This window comes from Uloborus diversus, chromosome 10 (genome assembly GCF_026930045.1).
Source record: "Uloborus diversus isolate 005 chromosome 10, Udiv.v.3.1, whole genome shotgun sequence".
Taxonomy (NCBI): Eukaryota; Metazoa; Arthropoda; class Arachnida; order Araneae; family Uloboridae; genus Uloborus; species Uloborus diversus.
This window is the reverse complement of record NC_072740.1, coordinates 35916756-35943875: the sequence shown is the minus strand read 5'-3', so window position 1 is coordinate 35943875 and position 27120 is coordinate 35916756. Positions and strand designations below refer to the sequence as shown.

At 32.2% G+C, this 27120-nt stretch overlaps 1 protein-coding gene across 1 annotated transcript in view; it reads right to left on the bottom strand.

Moving 5' to 3' along the window:
- Positions 1-239: 239 nt before the first annotated feature.
- The window catches only part of LOC129231871 (AP-3 complex subunit delta-1-like), a 189039-nt gene continuing 162158 nt past the window's right edge, over positions 240-27120 (bottom strand). The window contains exons 23-31 of the mRNA XM_054866261.1: positions 16774-16894; positions 13270-13479; positions 9391-9438; positions 9176-9313; positions 7518-7661; positions 6592-6677; positions 1227-1351; positions 861-943; positions 240-775 (exon numbers count right to left, since the gene is read on the bottom strand). Of these exons, the coding sequence (XP_054722236.1) occupies positions 668-775; positions 861-943; positions 1227-1351; positions 6592-6677; positions 7518-7661; positions 9176-9313; positions 9391-9438; positions 13270-13479; positions 16774-16894 (1063 nt within the window). The 3' untranslated portion in view covers positions 240-667. The remainder of the gene's footprint in view (positions 776-860; positions 944-1226; positions 1352-6591; positions 6678-7517; positions 7662-9175; positions 9314-9390; positions 9439-13269; positions 13480-16773; positions 16895-27120) is intronic.

Here is a 27120-nt window from a genome sequence, read left to right as displayed (position 1 = left end):
TGGTCTGAAAAAATGGTCGAACGAGCATCCTCTCCCTCTAAGCCATTGTTTGAAACTAATTAATCATCTTAATTATTATATTATTCTTATTTTCTATGCTTTTACTTTTTGTTAGAGAAAATACTAGGCAAAAATTTTCAAAACGGAGCAATTTTCCTTCCTATTCAGTTCTAGGAATATAGCCAATGCTACATCAGTTAAGCAAAATAAAATGTGCAACATAGAAATATTTTAAATCTTTTATTTACAATGAATTTTTCATAACAAGAATAAATGTTTTACTAAGCACAGCTGTTATAAGATATGAGACACAAAATTGATACCGAATAAGTTGAGTATTTTAGGTACAGTTCAATTACATATATAAAAAAATGGCACTTTACAGTACTTTTTATTCATATTATAAAATAGATTTTACAAGTAATATTTAAAAATTCTTGACTTTTAATATAAATAGAAATTTGAAAATGATAACATTTAAAATATAAAATAATTTTCTTTGAGACATTCAATTAATTAAATGGAATGTTGTTTCTGAGAATTGATAAGTCATACCTTTAAAAAACAAGCAGAGTAAAAAACATGATTACAGAGTATTTTATACAGTTTTATCTCTCAGTAGTCCAGAGCATTCCATATTCTTTCATTGACCAATCACTTAATGAAATCAAGTTAGTCCGTTTTCTGTAGAAAAAAGACTTTTAATTTCTTCTAATAAACTTGAAATCAATGATGGATTTGATCCTTTTGCTTCTATTACAATATGATTTTGGTTCTGAAACGAAAAACATTGTTCACTTAAAAACCTTACATTAGTAAATATTAAAAATACATGCCTGATTAATAACTCATTTACAAACCATGACTTTGACTAGAAGACAGACGTGATCATCTTGGATGGAGCGACTATATAAAGAGGCACTGGTTCCAAGTTGTTCCATTACTAGAGAGAAAAATGCATGAGCAAATTAAATTTCAGCTCTTTTCTTGCTTAATTGCCAGTTAACAAACACAAAACAAAGCAATTTATTGAACTAGTTGCTAAATACATTGAATGATGCAAAATAAAAGAAAATATGCAGTACAAGCAAATAAATTAAAATATATCTATTCAAAACCTAAGTATTTCATAAATATTATATTAACTTTGATTTTTTTTTTTGAAGGAAGAAGGTGTAAAAGCTTTATAAAACTAAAACCACAATCAAAATTCTCAAAAGTCTAACCTGAGAAATGACAATGGAAACATATTTTTGCAAGAATATGTAAAAAGTCTGGATCTGAAGTTTCTATTGTAGTTGAATCTGTTGCAGATAGATCATTACTACTTAGCAAGTCCGTAAATGTATCCCTAAATACAATAGACAAAACAAAATATTACCAATTCTGTAACAATTCTTAACAAAACATTACTGCAACAAAGTAAATTAAAGAAAAAAACAATGATGTTCATTTTACAATAATCGATCCTTACTTTTCATAAAACATTTAATTCACAATTTATGATTTTAAGTAGGACACTTTTAAATTCTAATTTACTTGTAAAGCATCATTAAATTAAATCAAGTGTTCAGAGGAAACTGTTATTTCGAAGTAAGTAAAATAAATCATGCAACGCAGACTGAACAATTCTAAAATATTTAATAAAACACTTTAAAGCTGTAAATATTAGTTGAATTATGTAAAAGGTTACTATGCTGCTAGTAGTTTTATGAGATTTGCAAAATTTACACAGATCAACTGACATGTAACAACAGATAAGCTTGAATGAAAAACAAACCAAACTGAAGGAGAAAATTTGTGCTTGGCTAATATTTCAAAGGGCACTTATCCTCTCATGTTTTAAATTAGTTCATTGCTATGATGTTTAATAGTAAATACAAAACTTTTTCTGTGGTGAAAATCCCACAATGTTTATAGGAAAAAATTAACTTTCTGTTTACAGTAATTCCTTTTATAAATACACCTACACACAAATATATATTATGTATCAGTGGCGTATCTAAGACGGGTGCCACTTGGGAGTACTTGTGGTGTTACCCCCTTCTCACAAAATAAAAGAAAAAAACAAAAACCATTCTAACAAAACACAACAAACACAAAGTTAATACAATTTTAAGTAAAAAAACTTTGTTTTTTGGATTTAAGTGGTAGAGTATCAGGGAACACTAATCCCCCCCCCCCGTCTGGAAATTTTAAACATATTGTCAATATCCATTTGTTTATGTATTTTGTTGTTTTCTTCCTATAAAATGTATTGAGTATGTCCCACTCCCTCCGTCTTCCTTATGGAAACCTTTGAAATGACAAGCCAGCTAAGCCAAAAAATAGTGCTAAAATAAAAAGATGAAAAGAATGTGTGTCAAGTTCAGTAGGATGATTAAAATCTTTAAAAACTGTAACTGCAGCCGTTCTCTATTTTCCTTCAAGTTTTATATCAAGCTTTCTTACAAAAAAAAAAAAAAAAAAAAGAAATAGGATGAAATTATAAATTTTCAGATAATTTTATTCAGAGTTCTGTTTATGTGCAATTTATAGCTCTGAAGGAAGGACATCCTTAGTGTCGTCAGATGAGACAGACAGGCTGATGAATCGATCAATGCTCCTTGGAAAATTTTCAAAATTGGAGACTTAAAAAGTTAATCTTCTTGGAGTTTTTTAGTCAACCTTTGGTGGTGTTCGGAAGAGAGAGTCAGTGCTGTGTGTGTAAAGAGGACATTCCACATCAAATCAAAAAAAAAAAAAAAAAACTGCACTTTTTAGATTCATGTCACTTAATTTTAATAAAATGTAGAGGTTTGGGTCACAAATTCACTGCCAAAAATAAAAAATACTGTTTCAATGCAAGTTTTATTATAAAATACAATGTTCTACCTGAATGTACTGTAATTTTCAAAACTAATTCTCAATTTGTTCATTTTGAAAAAGCTCAGTGATTTTAACCATTTCACTTTGCCCTAAATTCCCCTACTATTTTAAATGTTGCCTCATGTTTAAAGCATGTAATTATTTATTTATTTCAGTAAAATGGAATATATATATCGTATACTATACTACTCTGGTGTTCAATCAATTTAAGCAGTAATTACTAATTTTTTATACTTTAAAATATAAAACATATTTCAGAGCTTCAACTTTGTTTTCTCTCTAGACAAGCAATTAAGATGAAATAAACGGAGAGGTAAAATAAAAATTATAATTAAATGCTATTATGACTTTTTTGAAACTGATTTGGGGTCCCAATCTCATTCTATAGGTTGGAGAAAAAAAAGTCTTTCACTAACGATACTATGCAACAAAAAAGACCTTTGTGATGCAACTCTAAATCGAATAATTTCCCCGGTTAATCGAATAATATTAATCAGCTTTCGCAAAAATTTGTGCTGAGAAAAAAATTTAATGAATTAAAAAGAAATAAGTAAGAAATTATGACGCTAAAATACAAAGTAATATTAATCGCCTACAATGGGGGAGAAAAACAACATTCATAATCCATCAAAACTTTTCCACTATTCTATCAAATTTCTTTTATTTCATCATTACAAAAAAAAAAGTGTAGTCAAAAATTAAATGTAAGATACAGTATACGAGGAGGGGAAAAGGAGAGTCAGAAAAGTGTTCCCAAAAGACTTTGAGCAAGCAATCCCCTATTATGGAATTTTTCAAAAAAATAAAAAAAGGGTGCTAAAACAAGGATTTCATAACTAGAGCTGTAAGTTACTTTTTATAATTTTCATACCTACTTGTAATATATATATATTAGTTATTAAACTATTTTGTTGTTTATTTAGCTTGTTTCAAAAACTTTTTAGCAATAACATTAATTATTTCCTTTATATATGTAGCTATTGATTTATCATTAATTAAGACAAATGTTGCCAATTTAGAAAGGTAAATAAAATTTCCCTGCTTAATCAAATACCCCGCTTAATCGAATAATATTTATTGGAACCAACAATATTCGATTAAGCGAGGCGGACAGTATATATATATTTTTTTCCCCAAGTTTTTTTACAGCGAGAAATATATTTCCGACATCGGGCTTATAACAGTATAATTCCTATACACAGGTTTTATGATAGAAAAACCCTGAAAATATTGTGAATTAATTTCATGGAAAAAAAATCGATTTGATTATTTTTCTAATATTTCAGGGGGGGGGGGGGAGAGATCCCCATAAGTCTCCTAACTTGCCCCAACTGTTTAAAATTTTGAGCTTTGCACTTTCTAGCCCCTCAAAAGAAAATTAATAGTTAATATAATGCTTTGGGTAAAAAACTGGCTGACCGGAAGGAAACAAAGAGTAGTTGTAAGGGGAAATTATTCTAATTGGAGTGAGGTCTTAAGCGGGGTTCCTCAAGGATCAGTGTTACGGCCTGTTTTGTTCATTGTCTTTATGAACGATATTCACAAAAATATTTCTGGGAACATGAATTGTTTTGCTGATGATGTCAAAGTTATGGGGACTGTAAATAATGAAGAACAAGCAAAACAGCTGCAAGAGGATCTAGATCATATTACGGAGTGGGCTGATAAATGGGGTATGGCTGTTAATGTTGGGAAATGTCAAGTGCTACATTTAGGGCATGGAAATAAGTGTACAAGTTATTATTTGCAAGGTTCAGTCATTAGTCAGGCAGACAAAGTTACTGATCTGGGGGTCTTAATAAGTCAGGATTTAAAGTTTAGCCAACAGTGCAACATTGCTAGCAACAAAGCCAATAAGATGCTTGGGTTTATCAATAGATCTATTTCAAACAAATCTAAAGAAATTCTTGTGCCCTTATATAGAAGTTTGGTAAGACCCCATTTGGAGTATGCTGTTCAGTTTTGGTCTCCTTATCTTAAAAAAGATATTAATGTATTGAAAAGGGTTCAAAAGCGGGCTACAAGGCTAATAAGTGGACTTTCCCACTTAGATTATGATTCCAGGCTCAGAAGGCTTAAAATGTACAGTCTTGAGCAAAGAAGAGACCGAGGGGACATGATTCAGCTGTTTAAATTTATTAAAACGAAATATGTTTCGGGGCTGAAGTTTAGCACTGAAAACAGGACAAGGGGTCATTGTTTTAAGCTATTTAAATCTCAGGCTAACATGGATATTAGGAAACATTATTATTTTAGCAGGGTAGTGGAACCTTGGAACAGCTTACCCGAAGAGGTGGTAATGAGCAAGGGAGTAGACAGTTTTAAGAGGGCCATTGATCTTCACTGGGGATTGTAAATTGACTAGGACCAGTCTAGCTGGGCCCAGAGCCTGTTGCTGGTCGTCACTTTTGTATTTGTATTTGTATTTTTTCCTCTTCAAATAAAAATAATAGCTATGAAACTGTCAAAAACTGGGGGGAAAACCCAACAAGCTCCACTTGAGACATTAGCAGCGACCAAGCACTCAAAAAGTTACGCCAAAAAGCCGTTTGAAATGATTGAACATAAGCTGCAGGAACCTTATCGCTGGTGATCAATCAAAGTGCTAATGAGGGAGGGTGCTAATTGGTCGCTCTCAGTAGCGTTGCGAATTTAAGTGGAGTGTAGATGGGCCCTAAAGTCATAGGAGTTACGATAAAAGAACCGACCAGCAAAGGGATGTTTCTGTGTTTATTGGTCGTTTTACAGTGTCACAATCTATCAAAAGGCACCGAAGAATACTTTTTATCCTCTTAAAAAATCATTCACACTTAAAGCGTTTTTGCCCATTCATCCTCAGAAGAATCCTTTTGAAAGATAGATCATCTTAAATTTAACAGTTTTGATTTCTTAGATTTACAAAAAGAAAAAGAAAAAATGATTTACTAAGGTAGAAGCAAAAAGAAAAATAAATAAAATAATTACTGCTATAAAACAATTATTGCTTTAAGTCCTGTCATCTATTGTTTATTATTTTCTTGTTATGCACTGTATAAAGTTAATGAATATTTCAGTACATATTAACCTTGTATTTTATTGCAATATTTAATCCAGTGCCCAAAAACTAATAAAGTGAAACGATTTTCGAATGCAAGCTCAACAGAAAAAACAACATTAAAATCCAGATAGCAAAATGGGGAGAAAAGTGCTATTACAATGTAGCAAAAAGCAACTCTGTTCGTTATCTGCGACATGCACATTAAGGGTTTCCAGGCTGATCATGGAATGGGTTAAAGAAAAGTACACAATGAAATTATATACTTTTACTCATTAACTTACTTATTTACTTTATTACTTATTTATCTTTCAGGCTCAAAAATGAAAAATTACTGGTATCCAGTTTTTAAAGAATCAGCTGATTTAACCCTCAATTTAGAAAGAAACTTTTTATTCAATTATAGCAGTTTTTTTCACTAAAATACATAAGATATTAACACCAAAAGAAATATTTTGAATTAAAAAAATGATGTGTTGGTTTTCAGCAATGACGTGCAGCAAAATACGTTCAATACACGAAGTAAAAATAATTTTGCATCAGCTACACTATTAACATTTAAAGCTAGTTTTAGATTGCCTTTCACTACTAATTACAAAGTTTCAATGATAAATGTCACATAGACAAATAAAAATGCATGTCCTTTCTTAAGTATGGAAAAGTACATATAAACACACACAAATATATACCTCTTGTGCATAGATCCAACCATATAAGATGAAACAGCTACATTAAGCTTAAAATCAAGCTTTTCATGTGTTGATGATGAACCAATCTGAAACGAATATAATAAAAGTAACTAAAGAATTATGAAATTTCAATATAATTACAACACATAGATTTTCTCCCACTTTATTGCTAATTGTTAAAAAATTAAAAACTAAGCTTTGAGATACATTAGAATGACTTTATATCACCAATCTGTGAAATGCAACTCTCTATAAATCAAACAATTTTTCAGAAGTAAACAATAAGGGTTGTAGTTAAAAAAAAGTACTATACTCTACATTCTAAGCACAACAGCATTTTAAGGTAAATTTCATTTTGAAACAATTTTTCATCTTTTCCATGTTAATTCAAAGCTTTTAAATTAAAAATAGTGTTCACAGCAAACAAGTATCACATTGTGTTTGTAAAAGCAGCTGCTATGCAAACCATGAAGTCAGTTTAATTGCAGAAGAATGCATGAACTTTTGACTATGCAGTGGCCGAATTTTTAAATGAAAACAAAATTGCATGATTTCAGCTTTAACTTTCATTGTAGTAAAAACTAATTCTGATGAGCAAATATAGAGATATATTCTAAATATTATCTTATAAATTTGTAAGAGGATATATATAATGCCAAAACCTATGAAACGCAAAACTTCTAGTCCCTAGATGTGTGTTATTATGATCTTCTAACATATAAACATTTCAGCAATATGTAATAACTCTCTCTAAGTTTTTTAATCACTCTAAAAACCTTGGTGAGATTCACTATGAAAAATAATTGTGAGCATAAAAAAGTAATTATTAGCCCTACATTTAAACAAACATGAAATTTTAAGCATCATAGAAAATTCATAAGTAAATGAATGATTCAAAGTATTTTCAAACAATGCAAAGTATTTACCACCATCATATAAGTAAGAGTTCCTCTTAATGTTTGAAAAATTGCTATATTAGCTACAGTCAACACAATCTGAATTTCATTCACAGCAGTAGGTTGAAGCTGAAACGGTAGCTTTATAAAGCTGTCATCTGATTCACACCCAGTCTGAAATGAAAGTAATTTTGTGCATTAGTACTCTTAACAAGGCATCAAATTAAGCTCATTGACAACTATCAGTACAACTATCTTACAACTGTCAGTAATATGGCAAACAAAAAGCCTTTTCAGAAAAAAATGTAATAGATATTGTAGTAGAATACTAAAGGTTAATGAAAGAATTTATTTTGTAACTTGCAGATTGAAAAAAAAAAAAAAATAAATAAATAAATAAAATAAAATTCCAAAATGCAAACTATGTCACACAAGTAAGATAGGGATTTTTTTAAAGTGAAAATTGGAATGAAAACAGTAAAAAATTAACAAAAAAGGTAAAAGGCTGTTGAATTGCATAACTTACACCAATAGACTTACACTAACGTCTAACAGTTTTGAATAATAAAAACACTGAAAATTTGTATAGCTTATGAAAACGTACAACTTATTTCATTACTTAAAAGTAGAAAAATAAAAATCTACACTTAATATAACTACAGTTGAACCTCCATATATCGAACTTCCACATATCGAAATTTTCTATATATCAAAATCCCAGCAAATGTTTATGTTCATTATGTAGAAAAGTTGTTTCTATATATCGAAAAAAACTCTATATATCGATTTTTTTTTTGAGACATTCGTAGATTTTTTTCCTCTTTAGACTGTTTGTCTCATGAAAAATAAATGTTAGGGGAGAAAATTACGTTCACTAAAGGTTGCTACAAAACTCATAAGGAATCTGGGGTTGAGGGGTGTGTAGATAGGTCGTTGTTTCGTTTTAGAATTCTTAAATTCCCTCAAGTTTATTTCAAATATCTTAGTTGTAACCAGTAACATTGTAAAATCAGTTTCAAGTCAACCCTTTTGTCTGTTGATTATCGTTCCTAGTCGTTTTATAGCTGCAGTAAAAATCATTCAAGTTAAGTAAATTAATTTTTTACGTTTCTCTCGATTTGTCAAAACGAAAATTCCCTAATGTTGCGGATCAAGTTGAATTGTTGAAGAATGAAGATGTATGAAGGCCCAAAAATGTAATTTCTGTTATTGTTTTAATCATTAACTTTTATTTAATCCGATGCTTGTATAAAGTAGAAATTAGGTTTCATACATGAAACTTAGCTTTAATTTTAATGTTTTAGGAGTTTTTCAGGATGAAATAAGATTGTTTCTATATATCGAATTTTTTTCCGGCAATTTGTTACTTTGATATGTGGAGGTCTGACTGTATAAGCTTCCAATCAAGAGATACAAAAAAAAAAAAAAAAATCCTTATTCAAGGTGATTTTTTACATTCTGCAAAGAAACAAATATTAAAATATTATACAATCAGTAGGGGGGATATAGAGACATGTGTTACTGTGAAAGACTCAAACCTGGTTAATTTTGTCGCCAGTAAATTTCAACATTCACAGAGCAAAAGACATAGGCAAAAAATTGAATGTTTCTGAAGAAAGCAGAAATTCTCCAAATTTGGTCTTTCACAGTAACATACAGATAGCATTAATACCATAAAGATTAAATACCTGCTTTAACATTCCAATGTTAGAAGTTTCAATGATGCTTAATTCCAATTCTTTTAGAACATTCTGACTTATGTTTTGAAAAAGAAAAGACACTAATACTTGATTAGTACTGTCTGGCAGTGCTCTAATTTCATAGGTCTGAAATTAATGGAAAATTATTAGAGAAGGTTTTTTTTTCTTTCAAAGAAAAAACTATGCATTAAATTAACACTTACTGCACGAATACTTTTGTCTTCTCCTAGTAGTTTATAGCTTGGTACTAACTGTAAAAACAAGCAAAAAGATAAAACTGTAAGTTCAATAAGTATTAAAATAAAATACATAACACGTATTTCAGTTTTACTTGAAGATTTTGCTTGTAAGAGCCAAATAATATTCTTTTCATTTAGCCACAAACAGGATTTATACTCTATTTTGATGAAAAAATTCCATGACTTTTCCAAGACTTTTTCCTGACTTCATAAAAATTTTCATGACCTTATTATACGAAGAGAACAGTACTATTTGCTAATTTTCTGCAATGGGTATTAGCAAAACTATTATGTGAATGCCGCTACCTTAACAAAGCATTTACTTGTGACTGAAAAAACATCAGTGCGTGGTAGAGAAACTAATAACTACTCTTATTTATCTTTTTAATTTAAGTAAGCAATATAATAGATGCTTAAATTAATAAATATTTCATAAACAGAACAGAATAGTAATAAATGGGGCAGAATATTAATAAATGGGACAAAGGTTGAATGAGTCATTACAAAGTTTTCAAAAATAAATTTACTTCATAAAAATATTGTCCTTTGGTGTCAACAGTGTATCTAATAATCTATGCAACTTGATAGTATTTTCATTCATTGAAGTAAAGCCTCGTTTTTCAGTAAATTCTTTCTTTTTTTTTAAATTTTAAAATTACTTATTTCTTTGTTCTATTGCCTGACTAAATGTTTATTTTCTAAAGCCTTCAACAAATTAAGATAAACTATGACAAGTTTAATAATGATTTTTTATGAGTGGTTGAAACAAACTCGGATGCAATTGAATTTTACTTTTTGAGTGGGTGTGGCAAAATCTAGAATGTGCAAGTCCAGTTCGAAAAATAAAAAATATAAGAAGCACTGAAAATATTTGTGAATACATTTATATTACAAAACAATGTGGACGGTTGTTACTGAAGCGGATGCAATAGGATTCCAAAACTCAGATTTGTTTTTTGGATGGTTCAGTTTTCCAGTGTAAATAGCTTTTACATGCAATACTGTTAAATCACAGAAGATTTCTAATGTTCTTTTAGCTTCTGTTACTTTCTTACTGCCCAAGACATTTTCCATGACTAGAAATAAATTTCCATGTCTTTTAAATGAAAATAATAATTTTCCATAACCTTTTCAGGTCTGAAATCTGTTTATTTTTTTTCCATGACTTTCCAGGATTTCCATGACTCCTATGAACCCTGCACAAAATATGCATAAAGCAATATAAAGTATGATGATAAGTAAGTACCCACTAGCAGAGGTTAACAATTTTTAACTAAGACAGTAGAACTGTTGAAAGTTGTATAGATGGTATAATTTGTGGCCTATGTTATCAGTCAAAATTCTGCAATTAAATCACACGAAAACAAATAGCCAAAGAAAACTCCTAACCAATTTTTTTATGAGTGTCTAATTCTTACTGCATCTTTCCCAAAACAACAGGATAAACGAAAAATGCACTGAACATCAACCTTTGCTACCATATCCTATGTTAGATTTAAAACTTGTTCAAGAAATAAAATGTATTTAAACTACATTACATTACACCCCAGGGTCTCCCATACCTACCATAGATGTGGTTTACTGGTTGAGTAGGGCCCTGGAGACAGTTCAACCTCAGTTTAATTCATTCAAGCATTTGTTACAGGAAAAAAAAAATGCAGTAAAAATATTCTTTTGTTTACAATACTTTAACAGAATTTTTTTAAAAAAAAGTAAATATGCATTTTAAGTGTTTAGATAATAAGAATATAATAGCAATTGAGACCAATAGAAATACCTTTACAAAATACATTAGAACTCTTGATAGTTAGTAAAAAATAAGCTGGGGAAGGGGTGTGCATCGAAAATTTTCCTAGAAATAAACTTGGTGAACTAGGGATTTTATGGAACATACGTATATGATATCCGAGTAAACATACGAAGAAGAAAACAATGAAGGGTGAAGGGCGTGCTAAGAGGAAGAGAAGGAAGATAAGTCAATAGACGAGATCATGTACGTACAAACAGATAACCTTCTTGAGATAGATGGAGAAAGAGTGAACTCATGAGTTCTCTGCAATGGGGGAGCGACAAGGTGGATGAAATATTTTGAGAACTTGAAAGGCAAGCAATCCATTGAATATGAAAAGATAAAGTTCGAGGACAGTGGTAGAGGAAGTGCTTTGGAGAGCCTATTCTCCACAGGAACAGAGAGGGGAGTCCAATAAAGAGAAACAATATAGGCATTGAGGAAAAGGTCCATGGCCAGAAATAAAAATGGTCTCAAAATGATGTTTAACACAAGGGGAGAGTCCAACTGCTGGAAAAAATTCAAAAACAATGCAACCAGTTCCACTTTCATTCTAATGGAACTGCCAATCTGCTAGCGTTTGGGTATAAATATCATTAAGATGAGTTGAATTTGGGAGAGGTAGATTCATAGTTGGAATATGGAAAGGGTCATTGGCAGCTGTCCTTGATAGGATATAAGCTTGATCATTCCCTGTGTTGCCAGAATGTCCTTTAATCCGGTGAAGCTGAATAGAAGAATGAAAAATGAGTAACTGCTGAATTTGGGTAGCTATTGTGTTCTGTTGGAATAGATCTTGCAGAGTTTGTAAGGAAGATAGGCTGTCAAAGAATATTTGGGTCTCGTCGGAGTACAACGACGAAGAAAACTCAGTAACTTTTTGAAGCGCATAGATTTCTGCTTGAAAAATACTGTTTTGAGATTGAAGTCTTACACTCCAGCTCTCTGCTAACTGATTTCCCTTAAAGTAGGCGAATGCTGCTACAACTCCAGTTAATGTTTTGGATCAATCAGTATATAGTCTATATTAGGCTAGACGTGGGAAGGACAGAGAAATGGATACTACAAGATCCATGAGTTGGATATGTGATGGGTTGGGCCATTTCGGTGATACTTGTTCAAAATAAGATGGAGTGTGGGGACTTCCATCTAGAAGGATATTGGTTGATTCTATTCTGAGATTCCACTGCCATACTTTTTCTCAAATTGTTAGGTTAATAAGTGGTATTCCTACCAGAATGTAACGTGCTGAATGTGAGCAGGTATTGTAAGTTTCAGTAACTTTTAGTAAGGCTTCTTGTTGAACTGTGAGGAGTTTTTTCTCTAGGAGAACACTAAGCGCCTTTCCCCATAGCCCTGCAGCATAAAGTAGTGATCTTTCCATAACTTGTTTATATATTAGGCGCCTGTGGGAGATATGACAGCCCTAATTGCCCCCAGCTAAGCATTGAAAGCTGCTTTGTAGAAAAAAGGCCTTGCAACGCACTGTCAATATGGGCACCCCAGGTTTAAAAAAAATTCTTTTTTTTTTCATTTCCGTGAACAAGGCATTTTTAAATTTTTTTTTATTTATAGTAAAATAATTGAAACTTAGCTGAGCCATTGTTTATGGTTACTTCTAGCAGGTAAAACTTTCATGTAAGAATAAAAAAAAAAGAAAACAAAAGGTTTCGAAACTGCAAAATATTTGAGTTCAAAAGTTATGTTTTCTGAAGAATGACCCATATTAATAAATTTTAAATGAGCCATGTAATTGAAATTTACTTTTATTAATAACAGAAAGTTGTAATGGGTGATAAATTCAAAAAATTGAGCAATTTTATACATTCACTGTCTTATACGGCTGAACAATAAAGCAAAAAAAATGTACATTGTACGGTTAGACTGCACAAGTTTGTAGAGTATGTATACTTTAAAGATAAAAAAAAATGTATCTTTGAGAAAATTTAAAAACTTCTGCAAGCAGAAATTTTACGCATATAAAGGTAATGATAATGTGGCTAAACTAAGTAATAGGCAAGGAAAACAAAAACAAATTTAAATATTATACTTACAGACATTGAAGGTGTCATAGGAGTCTGTGGGAAAGTGTAGCCTGGTTCTTTTGATGGTGTAGCAATTCCAGGAGCCTCTTCATATTCTGCTTTATCTTTAGGCAAATCGTCAATATTTTGCACTCTCTCTCGTTCTCGATCTCTTTTCTTTTTTTCTTTTTTAGGCCTCCTGTTCACATGGCCCTCAGAATCTTTACTTCTTTTACTTTTCTGCATAAAATTATTTATACATTAAAGCTTAAAACTTCAACATTGAACACACAACTTCAAAAATGTGACCCAATGCACTTTCCCAAGCTTCATAATCAAAAAAAATCTTATAAAAGTTTTTAGTGCTGATAAAGCATAAATTCATGCTGCATATACAGTTAGCTCTCTCTTTAATGATACTCTATTTAATGACCTTCTCTATTTAATGACAGCTTTTCACTGTCCCAGATGGTCCACTATTGTTTTAAAATCATTCTATTTAAGGACGTTTTCTACTTAAGGACGATTTTTTGTGGTTCCTTGAAAGTCGTTAAACAGAGAGCCAACTGTAGTAGAAAGTCAAAAATCACACAGACTGGGACCAGAGGTTTGTCATATTTTAGGATTTAGCAGATTTTAGAGCCTTAAAATAACTATCATTATTTAGGTTTATTAAAGCAGAATAATAACACAAACAAAATGAACAAAACACATAGGGGAATGGGGGGGGATGTGAATTTTTTTTTTTAATTTATCAGAAAATATAATTGATTTCTCAGAGCAAAAGTGTCACCATGATTGAATACTTCTGTGATAACTTCTGTGAAAACAAGGAAGTTGGCATCACAGAAACACAAACTGGCGCAATGCTTTAAAGTTTGGCCAACAAGTAGGACAGGTACTACCATTAGCTAAGAATTTTTCAAAAAATTTTGCTTGACATTATCCTAGTAAAACATGATAGACATCGGTAAACGATATTCGACAGCGTTCTCACTCCTAATGTAACGTAAAATTGACTCAATTCAAATTAGATTAACTTCTCAACTCTTTCGGGCATGTTTTAGGTTGGCATCCTTTGATGCCCAATCATATGCAAACTAGGCAAGTATAAAATAGTGAACGATTCCAATCGTTCTCTCTTGCTCTTTTTCGCTCGTCAGCCTCATGAGTGTTAGGTCCGGTAGGTGTTGGGGAGTTGCAAACTCCACCTCCACTTACGGCCAGGGTTTATTTTTATTAACTTATTTCATTAGTTAAATTATGTTAGTTTCTATGGACCAATAAATTTTTGGTAAGATTTTAAACAAGTTTCCAATGTTCATTTCTTCACATTGACATTAATTCTGCGTCTTCCACTGTGTGGTATTATCTCTGCTTGTATAGGCAAGTAATATTGTTGACTGACCTACGGAACTTAGTCTTTTGACTTTACGTTTAAACATCGTAAGTTATCAAAACATACCATGTTCGCATGTGCCCCCATTTCCCCTATATAAAATAGCAATTTTCCACTTCTATATTACAATTATATAAGGCAAAATATACTGAATATTAAGAAAGTATGCAATGAAAGAAATATAATAAACACTAAGAACTGAAATTTCTAGTAGATGTAATCAATTTGTAATCTGCCTTAAACTTAAGTTTGAAAAACTAATTTAGTTTTTTTAATTACTAATCATCATTAAGTCTTGTTCAGTAACATAACTTAGTTTCCTTAAAAATGCTAGAAATTTATCATCAAATGCTAAAAATACGCAGAATGAAAAATTAATTTTGCGAACGGATTTTAGACTTGAAATCTAGTCAACTCATAACAAAGTAGCTCATAACAAAGCTAAATAAATGCTAGTATTTAAAAAAAGAACAACTATAAGTAATTCTAAAGCTACCACTTTACTGCAGCATAGTAAAGGTTCATTAGGAACATGTTGTTTAGATTTGGTCATCGTATTCTTAAAAGTAATTCAGGGTGTCTGCAAAGTCTTTGACATATTTTAAAAATTCATAGAAAAGCAACAAATTGCCGTATGAATATGCGGTTTGGGCGATAATACTTCACAGGTTTAGGAATTTTTTATGACATAGGGTAGACCACCCAGTGAATGAATAAACTCATAATATGTTTTAAATATGCCTGGTTTCGTGCATACAACTACTTTGATAAATATTAATTGCATTTATAAATTTTATTTTTTAATACTATGAAAGATAAATTATGTACATTTAGGCTACGATTTAAATTGTTTCAGTTAATGCAGAATGCATAAATTTTAAGGTAGAGGGGTGTTCAGTCACTAGTTACAAAAAATTGCAAAGTCCCAGTGAATGAACACTGGCAAAATTTCTTTTGATTTAAAAAAATTGAAGATTCCTTGAGATATTTTCATTTTGGTACTTTTTTGTGATGCAGATAGTCTTATATAGGCCAAAATTTCAAACTCAATCAATATTAATATGTTATACATCATTTTAGAGATAACATTCTTAATTTCCGAATCTGGTAAAACATTTTACAAGTTGGATACCTGTGTAGAATAATTACTGCTTGAAGATCTTCAAGAACAACATGTTGATTTTAACTACAAAGCATTCAAGAAAAGCGAACTGTAATTTTTTAAGCATACATTTTATGTAAATATTTTTTTTTTCAATTATTGCTTATACTTTGAGATTTCAGTGTCTTTAATTTCTTTTATTTAATTTTTATTTTTTTTCTCGTTGAGCCTAATTTGAATTCTGTGTTAAACGGCCTGTTACGTTCATCACAAAACGTCGCATTTTCTCTTCCACACTTTTTACAGAACTATAAAAAGAAAAATTTTACTTTACCCTCTTCCCAAGAGCTACCTAGAATGCATTGAAAATGTTAAATTTTTATTAAATTATTTAAACTATTAGTTATCAGCGTGACCAATGTAACAAATCGATTGTGACGAACATAATTGCTTGAAACAAATACTGTATCTTTCAAACGTTCAGTTTAATACAAAATAAATAAAATGCACATTTTGAAATAATTCAATTTTTTTTAATGTCACTGCATAATATTTTACAATTTTCTCAACAATTAACTTGATTTTTGACACATATTTGTGGAATTTTCTTGGGTTGTGTTTTATGGGAAAAACAGCAAGAATGGCAAGTAAATAAATAAAATCGATTAAAAAAACTCAAGAAGACTGAGGGGCTTTAAGTGGCTAAAGATAGCTTAAAGCTGCATTTTGGGAAATTACATTTCGGGAGATCTTCAGCAAACTCCAGTTTTGTCCGAATATTACAATTCTGACCTCACCTCCCTCCGAATATAACCACTGCTAAAACCAGAAGCTAGGTCCCCTCTTGAGTAAACATAGTGGCTTTTGTAATTCGGGATATTAAATGAATGTTTTAACTAGTTGGATATTACAAGGAAGAATAATATTCAAAACATTTAAGCCAAAGATGATTTACAAAAAAGTTTTTTTTTTAAATCTAAACATATTTGTTAAACATGAACTTTAGAAAATTAAGAAAACACATTGAACATACCTCTTTCTTGCTTGTTTTCTTTGTTTTGTGTTTTTTATATGCAATATGATCCTTTTCGTCCCAATTATTTAATGTACCTGCATCAGGTACTGCTGAATTTATGTCTAGATTGTTAAGAGGTCTAAAACATACAAAAAACATAATTAGAAACATTACTTTTAATTATAATTGTTAAGAGCAAGAATCTGAGAAACTGTCATGCTTAGCACTATGAGGTGATTCATGCTATCTCAGATTTTCTTCAAAGAATTAACAACTGTTATTCATCTTATTAAAAGATCAAATACAAAATTTTTTGTTCTTCAGTTGTTCCTTTTCTGTGGGCTCCTAAAGCTTAAAAAACGCAGCATCAAAAAGTAAGCGGATTTTTCAGACACAGAAATTGCTATGAGCCACAGCTCATTCTACAAACTGTTTGCCTCCATTTTTTTTCCGGTTTGAAACATAGAAGGGTCTAACTTTATACAACAAATGATAAATTTGATACAAGTAGTATCCATAAGGTTAATGAAGGTCACAAAAAAGTGGCATTTTCAACGTTTTGTAGCATTTTTGAGGTCCAAAAACAGCTCGCATCTTTCAGTTGTCACAACAAAAGTAGAGTCGTTTGAAATGCAAGTAAAAGCACTATAAAAATGTATCAATTATTCAGGCAAGTTCAAAGTGCTTTCAGTTACATAAGGCCCAAATATGGAAAATGTCACATTTTACCAATATTCAAAATGTCATAACTTTTTTCATGAACAATATATTGAAATATTTTTTTTTGCCATTATTATACTTTATTATGTCTACCTACAACAATAAAATCCATTGAGGAGAAATGCTTTAATTTTTTTAAATATATTTTTTAAATTTTGCCTATTCCTGTATATATATATATATATAGTCGGGATTTTTTAAATCTTGATATTACTTGCCTCACTTACTGTTTCTTTAATCATATAGTTTGCGATGTAAACTGATATTTTAATGTACTGTGACACATATATGATATTTTTGATATTTATTTAGTTTTATGTATGACATTGATAAAATTTAGGTGAGTCTGGGGACAGTTGATCCTGCTTTTTTGTTGGAGCTAATAATTTTTGTTAAATTCAATAAAACATCTAACATTACATATTTAGAACAGTCCTTTCCCAGTCAAAACACTATGCTGCTTTTAAAATTTACATATTAGAATAAAGTATTAAAAAAAAAAACCCTAAAGTTTAAAAGAATCAAGTCTTCTTATATAAGGGGACTTGATCCAAGTCTGAGGAAACATGATTGGTCGAGAGCTCAGAAATGAGTAGTGGACTGTATTATGAAATTTTTAAGTATTTTATTAATGCCAAAGGGGCATTGAATTGATAATTATTCTTTACATAGGCCAAGGGGCCGTTACACATATGTGCAGGGCACAGCTGAGGATTACTTCCTCATTCGTTGAACATCCAATTGCTTCTGCTAGCTTACTCTTACTTGCCGTAGGTGGCGCTGCTGTAGGGCGTGACAGGGCACACCGAACATTCCGCCCGGCGTTGAAATGTTGATTTCAACAAATTAATATAACAAATAGTAAAAAAGACAATTATATAAAATGACTAAAGAAATACAGAACATTCACATACAATTCAAAATTACACACAATATAAAATTCTACAAGTAAATCTTTATACATTCTCAATAGGCAAAACTGCAATTTTTGTAATTGGTCTTTTGTATATACCATTTTTAGTCTGAACTGTAACAACTCTTACATGGTTGTCTTTTCCGTAGAATATCTCATTAATTCTTCCCAATAACCATTTACAGGTAGGAAGGTTTTCTTCTTTTACAATTACCATATCTCCAATTTTTACATTTTGTTTAGCAAACAACCATTTATTTCTCTGGATTAATGTGCTCAAATAGTTTTTTGACCAATTCTTCCAGATATTTTGAACCATTTTAGTTGTTTTCTGCCATAAACTAAGTCTGTTATTATTTAACTCAGTTAAGTTAGGTTCAGCGATAGTATTAATTGGTCGACCTATGAGAAAATGTCCAGGAGTTAGAACATCTAAATCATCAATATTTGATGTTAAAGGAGTTAGAGGGCGCGAGTTCAAAATTCCCTCTACTTGAATAACAATAGTTAAAAACTCTTCATAGGTTAATATTGTATCTCCTACAGTTCGTTTGAAGTAATACTTAAAAGACTTGACTCCTGCTTCTGCAAGACCATTAAAATTTGGTGCTCTCGGAGGTATAAATTTCCATTTTATATTTTCCTCAGTTAAAAAATTGTACAAAGAATCATTTTGTTTATTGAAAAGATCCCTCAATTTTTTAATTTCTGAATTTGCACCCTCGAAATTCTTTGCATTGTCACTAAATATTTTTTCTGGTTTACCTCGTCGGGCAAAAAACCGCTTTAAGCAAGCAATACATGCTTCGGCAGTTAAGTCATTTACGATCTCTAAGTGGATTGCTTTTGTTGCCATGCAAACAAAAATACAAACGTATATCTTGTGATAGTTACCTCTTCGTTGGCCCTTATACTTAATCAGAAATGGGCCACAATAATCAATAGCACAAGAATTAAACGTAAAATTAACATTGATCCTTTCTGAAGGTAATTCTCCCATTATTTGTTGAGAAGGGATAGGTTTTGCCTTAGTACAAATAACACATTGATGAACAATCTGTCTAGCAATGCTCCTGCCATTAAGTGGCCAATACAATTGCCTAACCGAATTTAACAAAGCTTGTGGGCCATTGTGAAAGTTTTTATCATGAAAATAAAGAAAAATAAGTTTGGTTATCTTATGCTCAGACGGCAATATAATGGGATGCCTTTGATTATAGCTTAAATTTGCATTGTTTATCCTACCACTTACTCTAATCAAACCATTTTTATCAAGAAATGGATCAAAATATTTTAACTTACTCCTTGAAGAGAGTGGCAAACCTTTTTTCAAAGCCAAAATTTTTTCAAAAAAGTACTTACTTTGTACAAGTTGAAGAAGAAAAATTTTAGATTTTTCCATTTCATCCGAACTGATGGGGCCTGTTAGTTTCCTACCTGGTTTTCTACAGTTATTGTGAAACCTAAAAAGTAAACTAATCACACGAATTAATTTCAAGAAACGATTAGTAATACTAAAGAGGTCCTCAAAAAATAAGTTGTCGTGTACAATCAACAGGGAAGTTGTATTTTGTTTCAGTTCTTTCGCAAAATGTTCTTCACTGTAATTAGATTCTGGGTTTGAGTTGAAGGTCCAGTTGTCATCTGCAAGGAACTCAGGGCCATCCCACCAAAGCTTGTTGGTAGAGAGCGAAATGGCGTCTTGTCCCCGGGACAATGGATCTGATGGGTTACACTCGGAAATCACGTGTTTCCAGTCAAAATTTTTAGAAAGTTCCTGAATCAATGATACTCGATTGCTGACGAATGTCTTGAGGAGATGTGGTGAGGTGGAGATCCAGGCGAGAGCAATAGTCGAATCTGCCCACAATGTCACCTTATCTATTTTAAGCTTGAGAGCGGTCATCACTCTGTGAACCAGTTGGCATAGCAGGAGGCATGCTGACAGCTCCAATCTGGGAATACTGACCGTCTTTAAAGGTGAAACTCGGCTTTTGCTACAGATAAGTTTGCAGCTATGAGTGTCCGAGTTAGAGGATTTGAGGTATACTGACGCTCCAAACGCCTTTTCGCTGGCATCAGCGAAACCGTGGATTGAGATGGAGGTCGGATCTTGTACAAGGATGCATCTTGGAATATTAAATGTTTCTATAACTGGAAGAGACCTTAGAAACTTGTCCCATTCCAACAAAAAGTCAGGTGGAACTTGTTCATTCCAGTCGCATTTTAGCAACCAAAGCTGTTGCATTAATATTTTGGCTTGACATATTACCGGACCGATTAGTCCTAGCGGGTCAAATAAGCGAGCAGTTTGGCTGAGCACTTCTCGCTTTGTATAAGTAGAGCTTAAGTTCACAGTAACCTTAAAGTTAAAGGTGTCTGAGTTACTATTCCATAGCAGTCCTAGTGTTTTCACTGGTGAATCTAAATCTTTTTCCTTGAAAGAGAAATCTGGACAGTCTAATGACCTTACATCTGCATTAGAACGCCATTTGTGTAGACACATTTGACCTGCCTGAAATAGTTCAGATAACTGTTTAGTTAATTCTTTGAAGTCCGTCAGATTGGACGATCCAGAGAGACAATCGTCCATGTAAAAATCGTTGAGGACGATTTCCGAGGCTAATGGGAAGCTTTTTTCCTCATCCCTTGCAAGTTGTTGCAGCGTTCTTGTAGCAAGATACGGGCTGCTTGCACATCCGTATGTGACAGTTTTTAAGCGAAAAATTTTGTCTGGTTCCTCCTTCCCTTCTCTCCACAAGATTTTTTGGAAATTAGGGTGAGAAGGATCTACTTCGATTTGGCGAAACATTTTATTGATATCAACAGTAAACGCCCAAATATGTTTTCTAAAACGCGTTGTTATAGCAAAGAGATCATCTTGGATCATTCCTCCCTTTAATAACAAATCATTTAGTGACTTTCCGTTAGTTGATTGGCAACTCCCGTCAAAAACAACTTTTAATTTTGATGACGTGCTGGACGGTCGGAGCACACCATGATGGGGAAAGAAAAAGCCCTCTTCAGGAATTTTATCTTCAACTATTTCCTCCATATGGCCTAAATTTTCATATTCTTGAAGAAAATGTACATACAATTCTTTTAATTTTGGGTCGCGATCAAATTTTTTCCACAACTGAGTTAATCTCTTTGAAGCGATTTGCTGAGAATCCCCCAACCCCTCATCATTTGATATTTGAGGTTTAAAAGGCAAATAAACAACGTATCTACCATCATTCTTCCGATAATGAGTATTTAAAAAATGTTCATTGCAATAACGCAATTCTTCACTAACTATTGGTTTGGTTTGATCAACCTGCTCAATTTCCCAAAAGGAGGTTAATGCTTTGTCCAAACGCTCAGATTCTAAAAGTAGAAAACATGAATTAGATGATGGTTTATCGGATTTTGATGGCGGAACAGTACCTGATACGATATGACCGAATACAGTTTCAACTAAATATAACTGTGAGTTATCAATTTTAATTTTATTTTTGCCTAAAAGATCAAAAAACAGGGAAGCTCCCAGTATTACATCTACCTTTTTTGGAATATTCCATGCATTGTCCGCTAGTTTCACATTGGACGGAAAATTATAATTGGAAATATTTATATGACATGGAGGGAAGACAGCAATTTTTGGAACAACTAACATATCCAGATGGTATAATTTAGATTTAGTTTCGTTAGATAACTCAGTTGAGATAAATGATTTTGAATTACAAATGGAATCACTGATTCCTGCAATGGGAACGTGGGTTTTTTGCCTCTTTAATCCTAAAGAATTTGCGGCATTCGTGGTGATTAAATTAACACTTGAGCAGCAATCTAAATAAGCTACAAATGAACTGAATGATCCACTGCTATTTTTCAAATAAATCACAGCTGTGTTCAAAATGACGCAAGGATTTTTCTGATTCTCATGCGCTAGTAAGGCGGTTGAAGTAGAAGGGAAGGAAGGGAGGGGTGGACTTGATATATCGCCTACTTGAGAAGACGTATTGGCATCTTCATTTTTTTCTTGCTCGATGCAATGAATCAGACTATGATGAGCCTTATTGCAAATGAAGCATTTGCTTTTCGAAAGGCAAGGATTTAGAAGATGGTTATTCAAACAAATTCTACAAAAGTTATACTTATTTACTAGGCCTATTCTTTTGTTTAAATTCATTTGTTTAAATTTCTCACACTGGTATAAGGGGTGCGTTTCATTGCAATTGAAAATCACACATTGCTTAGTTTTATTATTATTCTTCAGAAGAAGAGAGTGGTTTTCACTATTTGGATGGGTGCCAAGTTTCATATTAACTTGGAACTTCTTTTTCTGCGTTTGAGAAGTAGACGCTTGAATTATTCTCGAACGCTCTTCTAAAAAGCTTAAGAAATCGTTCAGTTTCGGAATGACATTTTTGTTTAGTTTCATTTCGAAACTCTTCCTGACATCTGGATCTAATTTTTGAAACAAGATGTACAGAATTAATGTGTCTGACAGTTCATTAGATTTCAATCCAAGTAAATCTAATGCGCGGATTTGACATTTTGTATCATCTATCAGTTGCATTAACTGATTGGGAGAGTCTTGAATCTTAGACATAGTTAATATTTTAAGCACATAATGTTCTATTACTGCGCGTTTATTTTCATATCTGTCTTCTAAAGATGACCAAAGAGAGTCATATGTATCTTGAGACGATTCAAGTCTTTTAGCTTCTCCCCTTAAGCAACTTTTTAAATAACATAATTGTTGCGTGGGGGTTAGTTCAGAATTATTCCCGATTATTGACATGAATTGAACTTTAAAGTTCTGGAAATCTTCATACCTTCCCGAAAATGAGGGTAAGGGTAAGTCGGGAATTTTAAATTTGTTTACATTTTTAACAGTTTCTTCATTAGAAGAATTGCAGTTTAATTTCGAGAGGAAAATATTAATTTTTACCTCTGCTTGATCCAGTTCGTCTTGAAGCTCCATTGTCAGGGATAGAGCGTCCTTTAGATCGATTTCATCCGGGAGTCTTGTATAGGACAAGAGCATCTCTTCAAGTGCTGATTTCAGTTCGAGAACAGCTTTCATTTTGCTTTTTAGTAGAATTTCTGTTTCTGTCACATCTTCAGTATCCAGGGTAAATAAAGATGCGAACTTACACAATTTCTCTACTTTGACTTTTAGCGCTCCGCGTTGACGGTTTAATCCAACAAGTGATGTCATTTTACTGGAGCTCAGGGTCGCACGGACCAATGGTCGAGAGCTCAGAAATGAGTAGTGGACTGTATTATGAAATTTTTAAGTATTTTATTAATGCCAAAGGGGCATTGAATTGATAATTATTCTTTACATAGGCCAAGGGGCCGTTACATATATGTGCAGGGCACATCTGAGGATTACTTCCTCATTCGTTGAACATCCAATTGCTTCTGCTAGCTTACTCTTACTTGCCGTAGGTGGCGCTGCTGTAGGGCGTGACAGGGCACACCGAACAATGATCTTGGGGGAAAAAGAGTTCTTATACATGTTTTAAATTCAAATCAAAAATAGATTATTACGACATGGTTAGTACTTACTCATTGAAAAAAAAAATAAATAAATAAAAAATTAACAAACAAAATGTACCCATAATAAGAAATAATTGCTAAAGAAACTAATACTTTTCCTTATAACTTTGATCAAGTAAAGTGAAAATTAAAATATAAATATTAAAAAGATATTTAAAATGTAGTACATACTATTAGTGGCAAGCAATATTAGTGTTTTAACATCATAAACTATAAAAAATATTTAAAATTTACACCATCAATCAGCTAAAATTAGTGGTTCGAATGAAAATAAAAAATATATTAATTTTCAAATCTCAAGAACGATTTTGAAAAATTAAAGCATCCAATAAGCTTAGTATGCAGTAGGTAAAATAATTGGTTTGGATAATTTTATTTCTTAATTCTCACCATATACTTGATGATAATAGACATAAAAGTATTACAGTGCACACTGGTTAATTGAATCACCTGCTTTAATGAATCATATTGTCAAAAACAGCAAAATCCAGCTTTATTGAATTAGTAACTTTATTGAACCAGCCGCTTTATGGAATCAAAACTGTTTAGAACAAACATGATTCATATAAGCGGCAACCACTGTAGTTCCTTTAGCAATGGTAGTTATTTACTATTACAGAGTTTTCTTTGTTAAATATTAGTTTTATTAAGTGCTATTTTTGTTTCATGTCAGTTTTTAATTTGATATGACCACTTTTTTTTTAAATGAGCAATTAATAATTACTTTACAATAATAAATGTTTTACTTGCACTTAAAAACTTCTAAGGACACTTTTCTCTTCAGGATCAAGTCTCCTGCATACTGAGATCATGTCTCCTAGTACAAAGGAGACTTGATCCTTTAAAAACATTTAAAAAAAATATTCTATTGTGTAAATTTTAAGAATGGCATAGCGTTTTGACAGGGGAAATGCAGTTCTAAATATGTAACTTTAAATGTTTCATTGAATTGAACAAAAGTCAAAAGCTCCAACAAAAACAGGAACAACTGTCTCCAAAGTCATCTAAATGCCAGTAATGTCATAAATAAAACTAAATAATTAGTTGAAAATATCATATATGTGTCACAGAACATTAAAATATCAGTTAAAATTGCAAACTATATGATTGAAAAACAGTAATTGAGGCAAGTAGTATCAAGATGGAAAAAATCCAAACTACAGGAATAGGCTCAAAAAAAAAAAAAAAAAAAAAAAAAAAAAAAAATCAAAACAATTTACAAATACAAATGTGGCGACCAGCAACAGGCTCTGGGCCCCCTTAGGCTGGTCCTAGTTAGTTCATAAGACCCCAATGAAGATCAATGGCCCTCTTCAAGCTATCCTTCCCCTTGCCCATTACCGCCTCTTCGGTAAGCTGTTCCAAGTGCCCAAGTCCCTACTAAAGTAGTAATTTTCCCTAATATCCAAGTGAGCCTGAGATTTGAATAGCTTAAAGCACTGACCCCTCGTCCTGCTTTCTGGGTTAAAATTTAACTTGTTAACATTTTTCATTTTGATAAATTTAAACAACTGAATCATGTCCCCTCTGAGTCTTTGCTCCAGGCTATGCATATTAAGCCTATTAAGTCTGTTATCATAGTCGTAATCTGAAAGTCCCCTTACTAGTCTAGTAACTCTTCTCTGAACCCTTTCCAATACAGAAACATCTTTCTTGAGATAAGAAGACCGAAACTGAACAGCATACTCCATAGTAGGTGTTACTAAAATCCTATATATATTACGAAAAACCTTCTTAGATTTGTTTGAAATAGATCTATTGATAAACTCAAGCATTCTGTTGGCCTTTGCTACTTGCAATGCTGCACTGTTTAATAAACTTGAAATCCTGATTTATCAAGATATACCCAGATCAATAACGTTTTTAGCCAGACTAATAATTGAATCCCTTAAATAATAACTTGTACGCTTATTTCCATGACCGAAGTGTAGCACTTGACCTTTCCCTACATTACATGCATACCCCACCTATCCACCCACTTAGTAATATGATCTAAATCCTCTTGAAGCTGTTTTACTTGCCCCTCATTCTTTACAATTTCCATAACTTTAACATCATCAGCAAAGCAATTTATGTTTCCAGAAATATTTTCATCAATGTGTCATTCAAAAAAATAATAAAAAGAAGAGGCCCTAAAACTGATCCCTGTGGAACCTCACTTAAAACATCACTCCATTTAGAGTTAGGACTCGACCAATGCATCGGCCTGGCCAATGCATCGGTGCCGATGGTTCAACAATTTAGCCATCGGCATCGGCGGCCGATGCTAACTAGCAGGAAACATCGGCCCATCGGCTTTAAAAACATCGAAAAGCCGATGGAATTGGCCGATATTTTCGAAAAAAAAAAAGATCTTTGCTGTTTTACTTTTTAATGCAAAGTAAAGGGAATTATTGTTTTCATATAAAATTGTACACTTAAACTTTAGTATGAATTTCTATTTTAGTCACCCCTGAAAGAGTTTTTTATACCGCATTCAGGAATCAAACAAGTTAATTATTGCGTTGTTTCTTGCGGCTGGATGTACTATGTATCTCTTATAAGTCATAACTCAAAAATGGTAAGCTGTAGAAGGTTAAAATTTCGCATGTGGGGTGTGCGTACGTTCCAGTTGTGCACTTCCCTTTTTGTTTCCGATCGGTTGTTCTAAAAAACCTATTTACTCTTTTTTTTTTGTGGCTATTAATTACTTATTTCAATACAAAACTAATATAGCGTCTCAGTCTGACGATCATTTGGTGATACACTCTATAACAAAAAAATTGACGCACCAAGAAGGAGTGATCCGATTGAGACGAAAATTGGTGGATAGGAAGACAATGCACAGAACAGTAAATGATTAAATTCTTAGAACAATTGAATAATTTATGTCACAGTTACAGTAACAAGTTCAACAAGGTATCGACCCGCCTCTAGTCTAGATACCAGCTGAAGCACGACGTGGGAAACACCGATAAAGCTCCTGGAGGTTGCCCTGCGGTATTTCCGGCCAAATTCGCTCCAATTGTCGGAAGAGGTTATCAACATTCCTTGCCAGATGCGATCGTCATCCCGAGATATCCCAAACACGCTCGATGGGAGAGAGATCTGACGATCTGGCAGGCTACGGAAGAGTTTGACAAGCTTGCAAACAGTTCATAGCAACACGTGCCGTATGTTATCTGGCATTGTCCTTCTGAAAA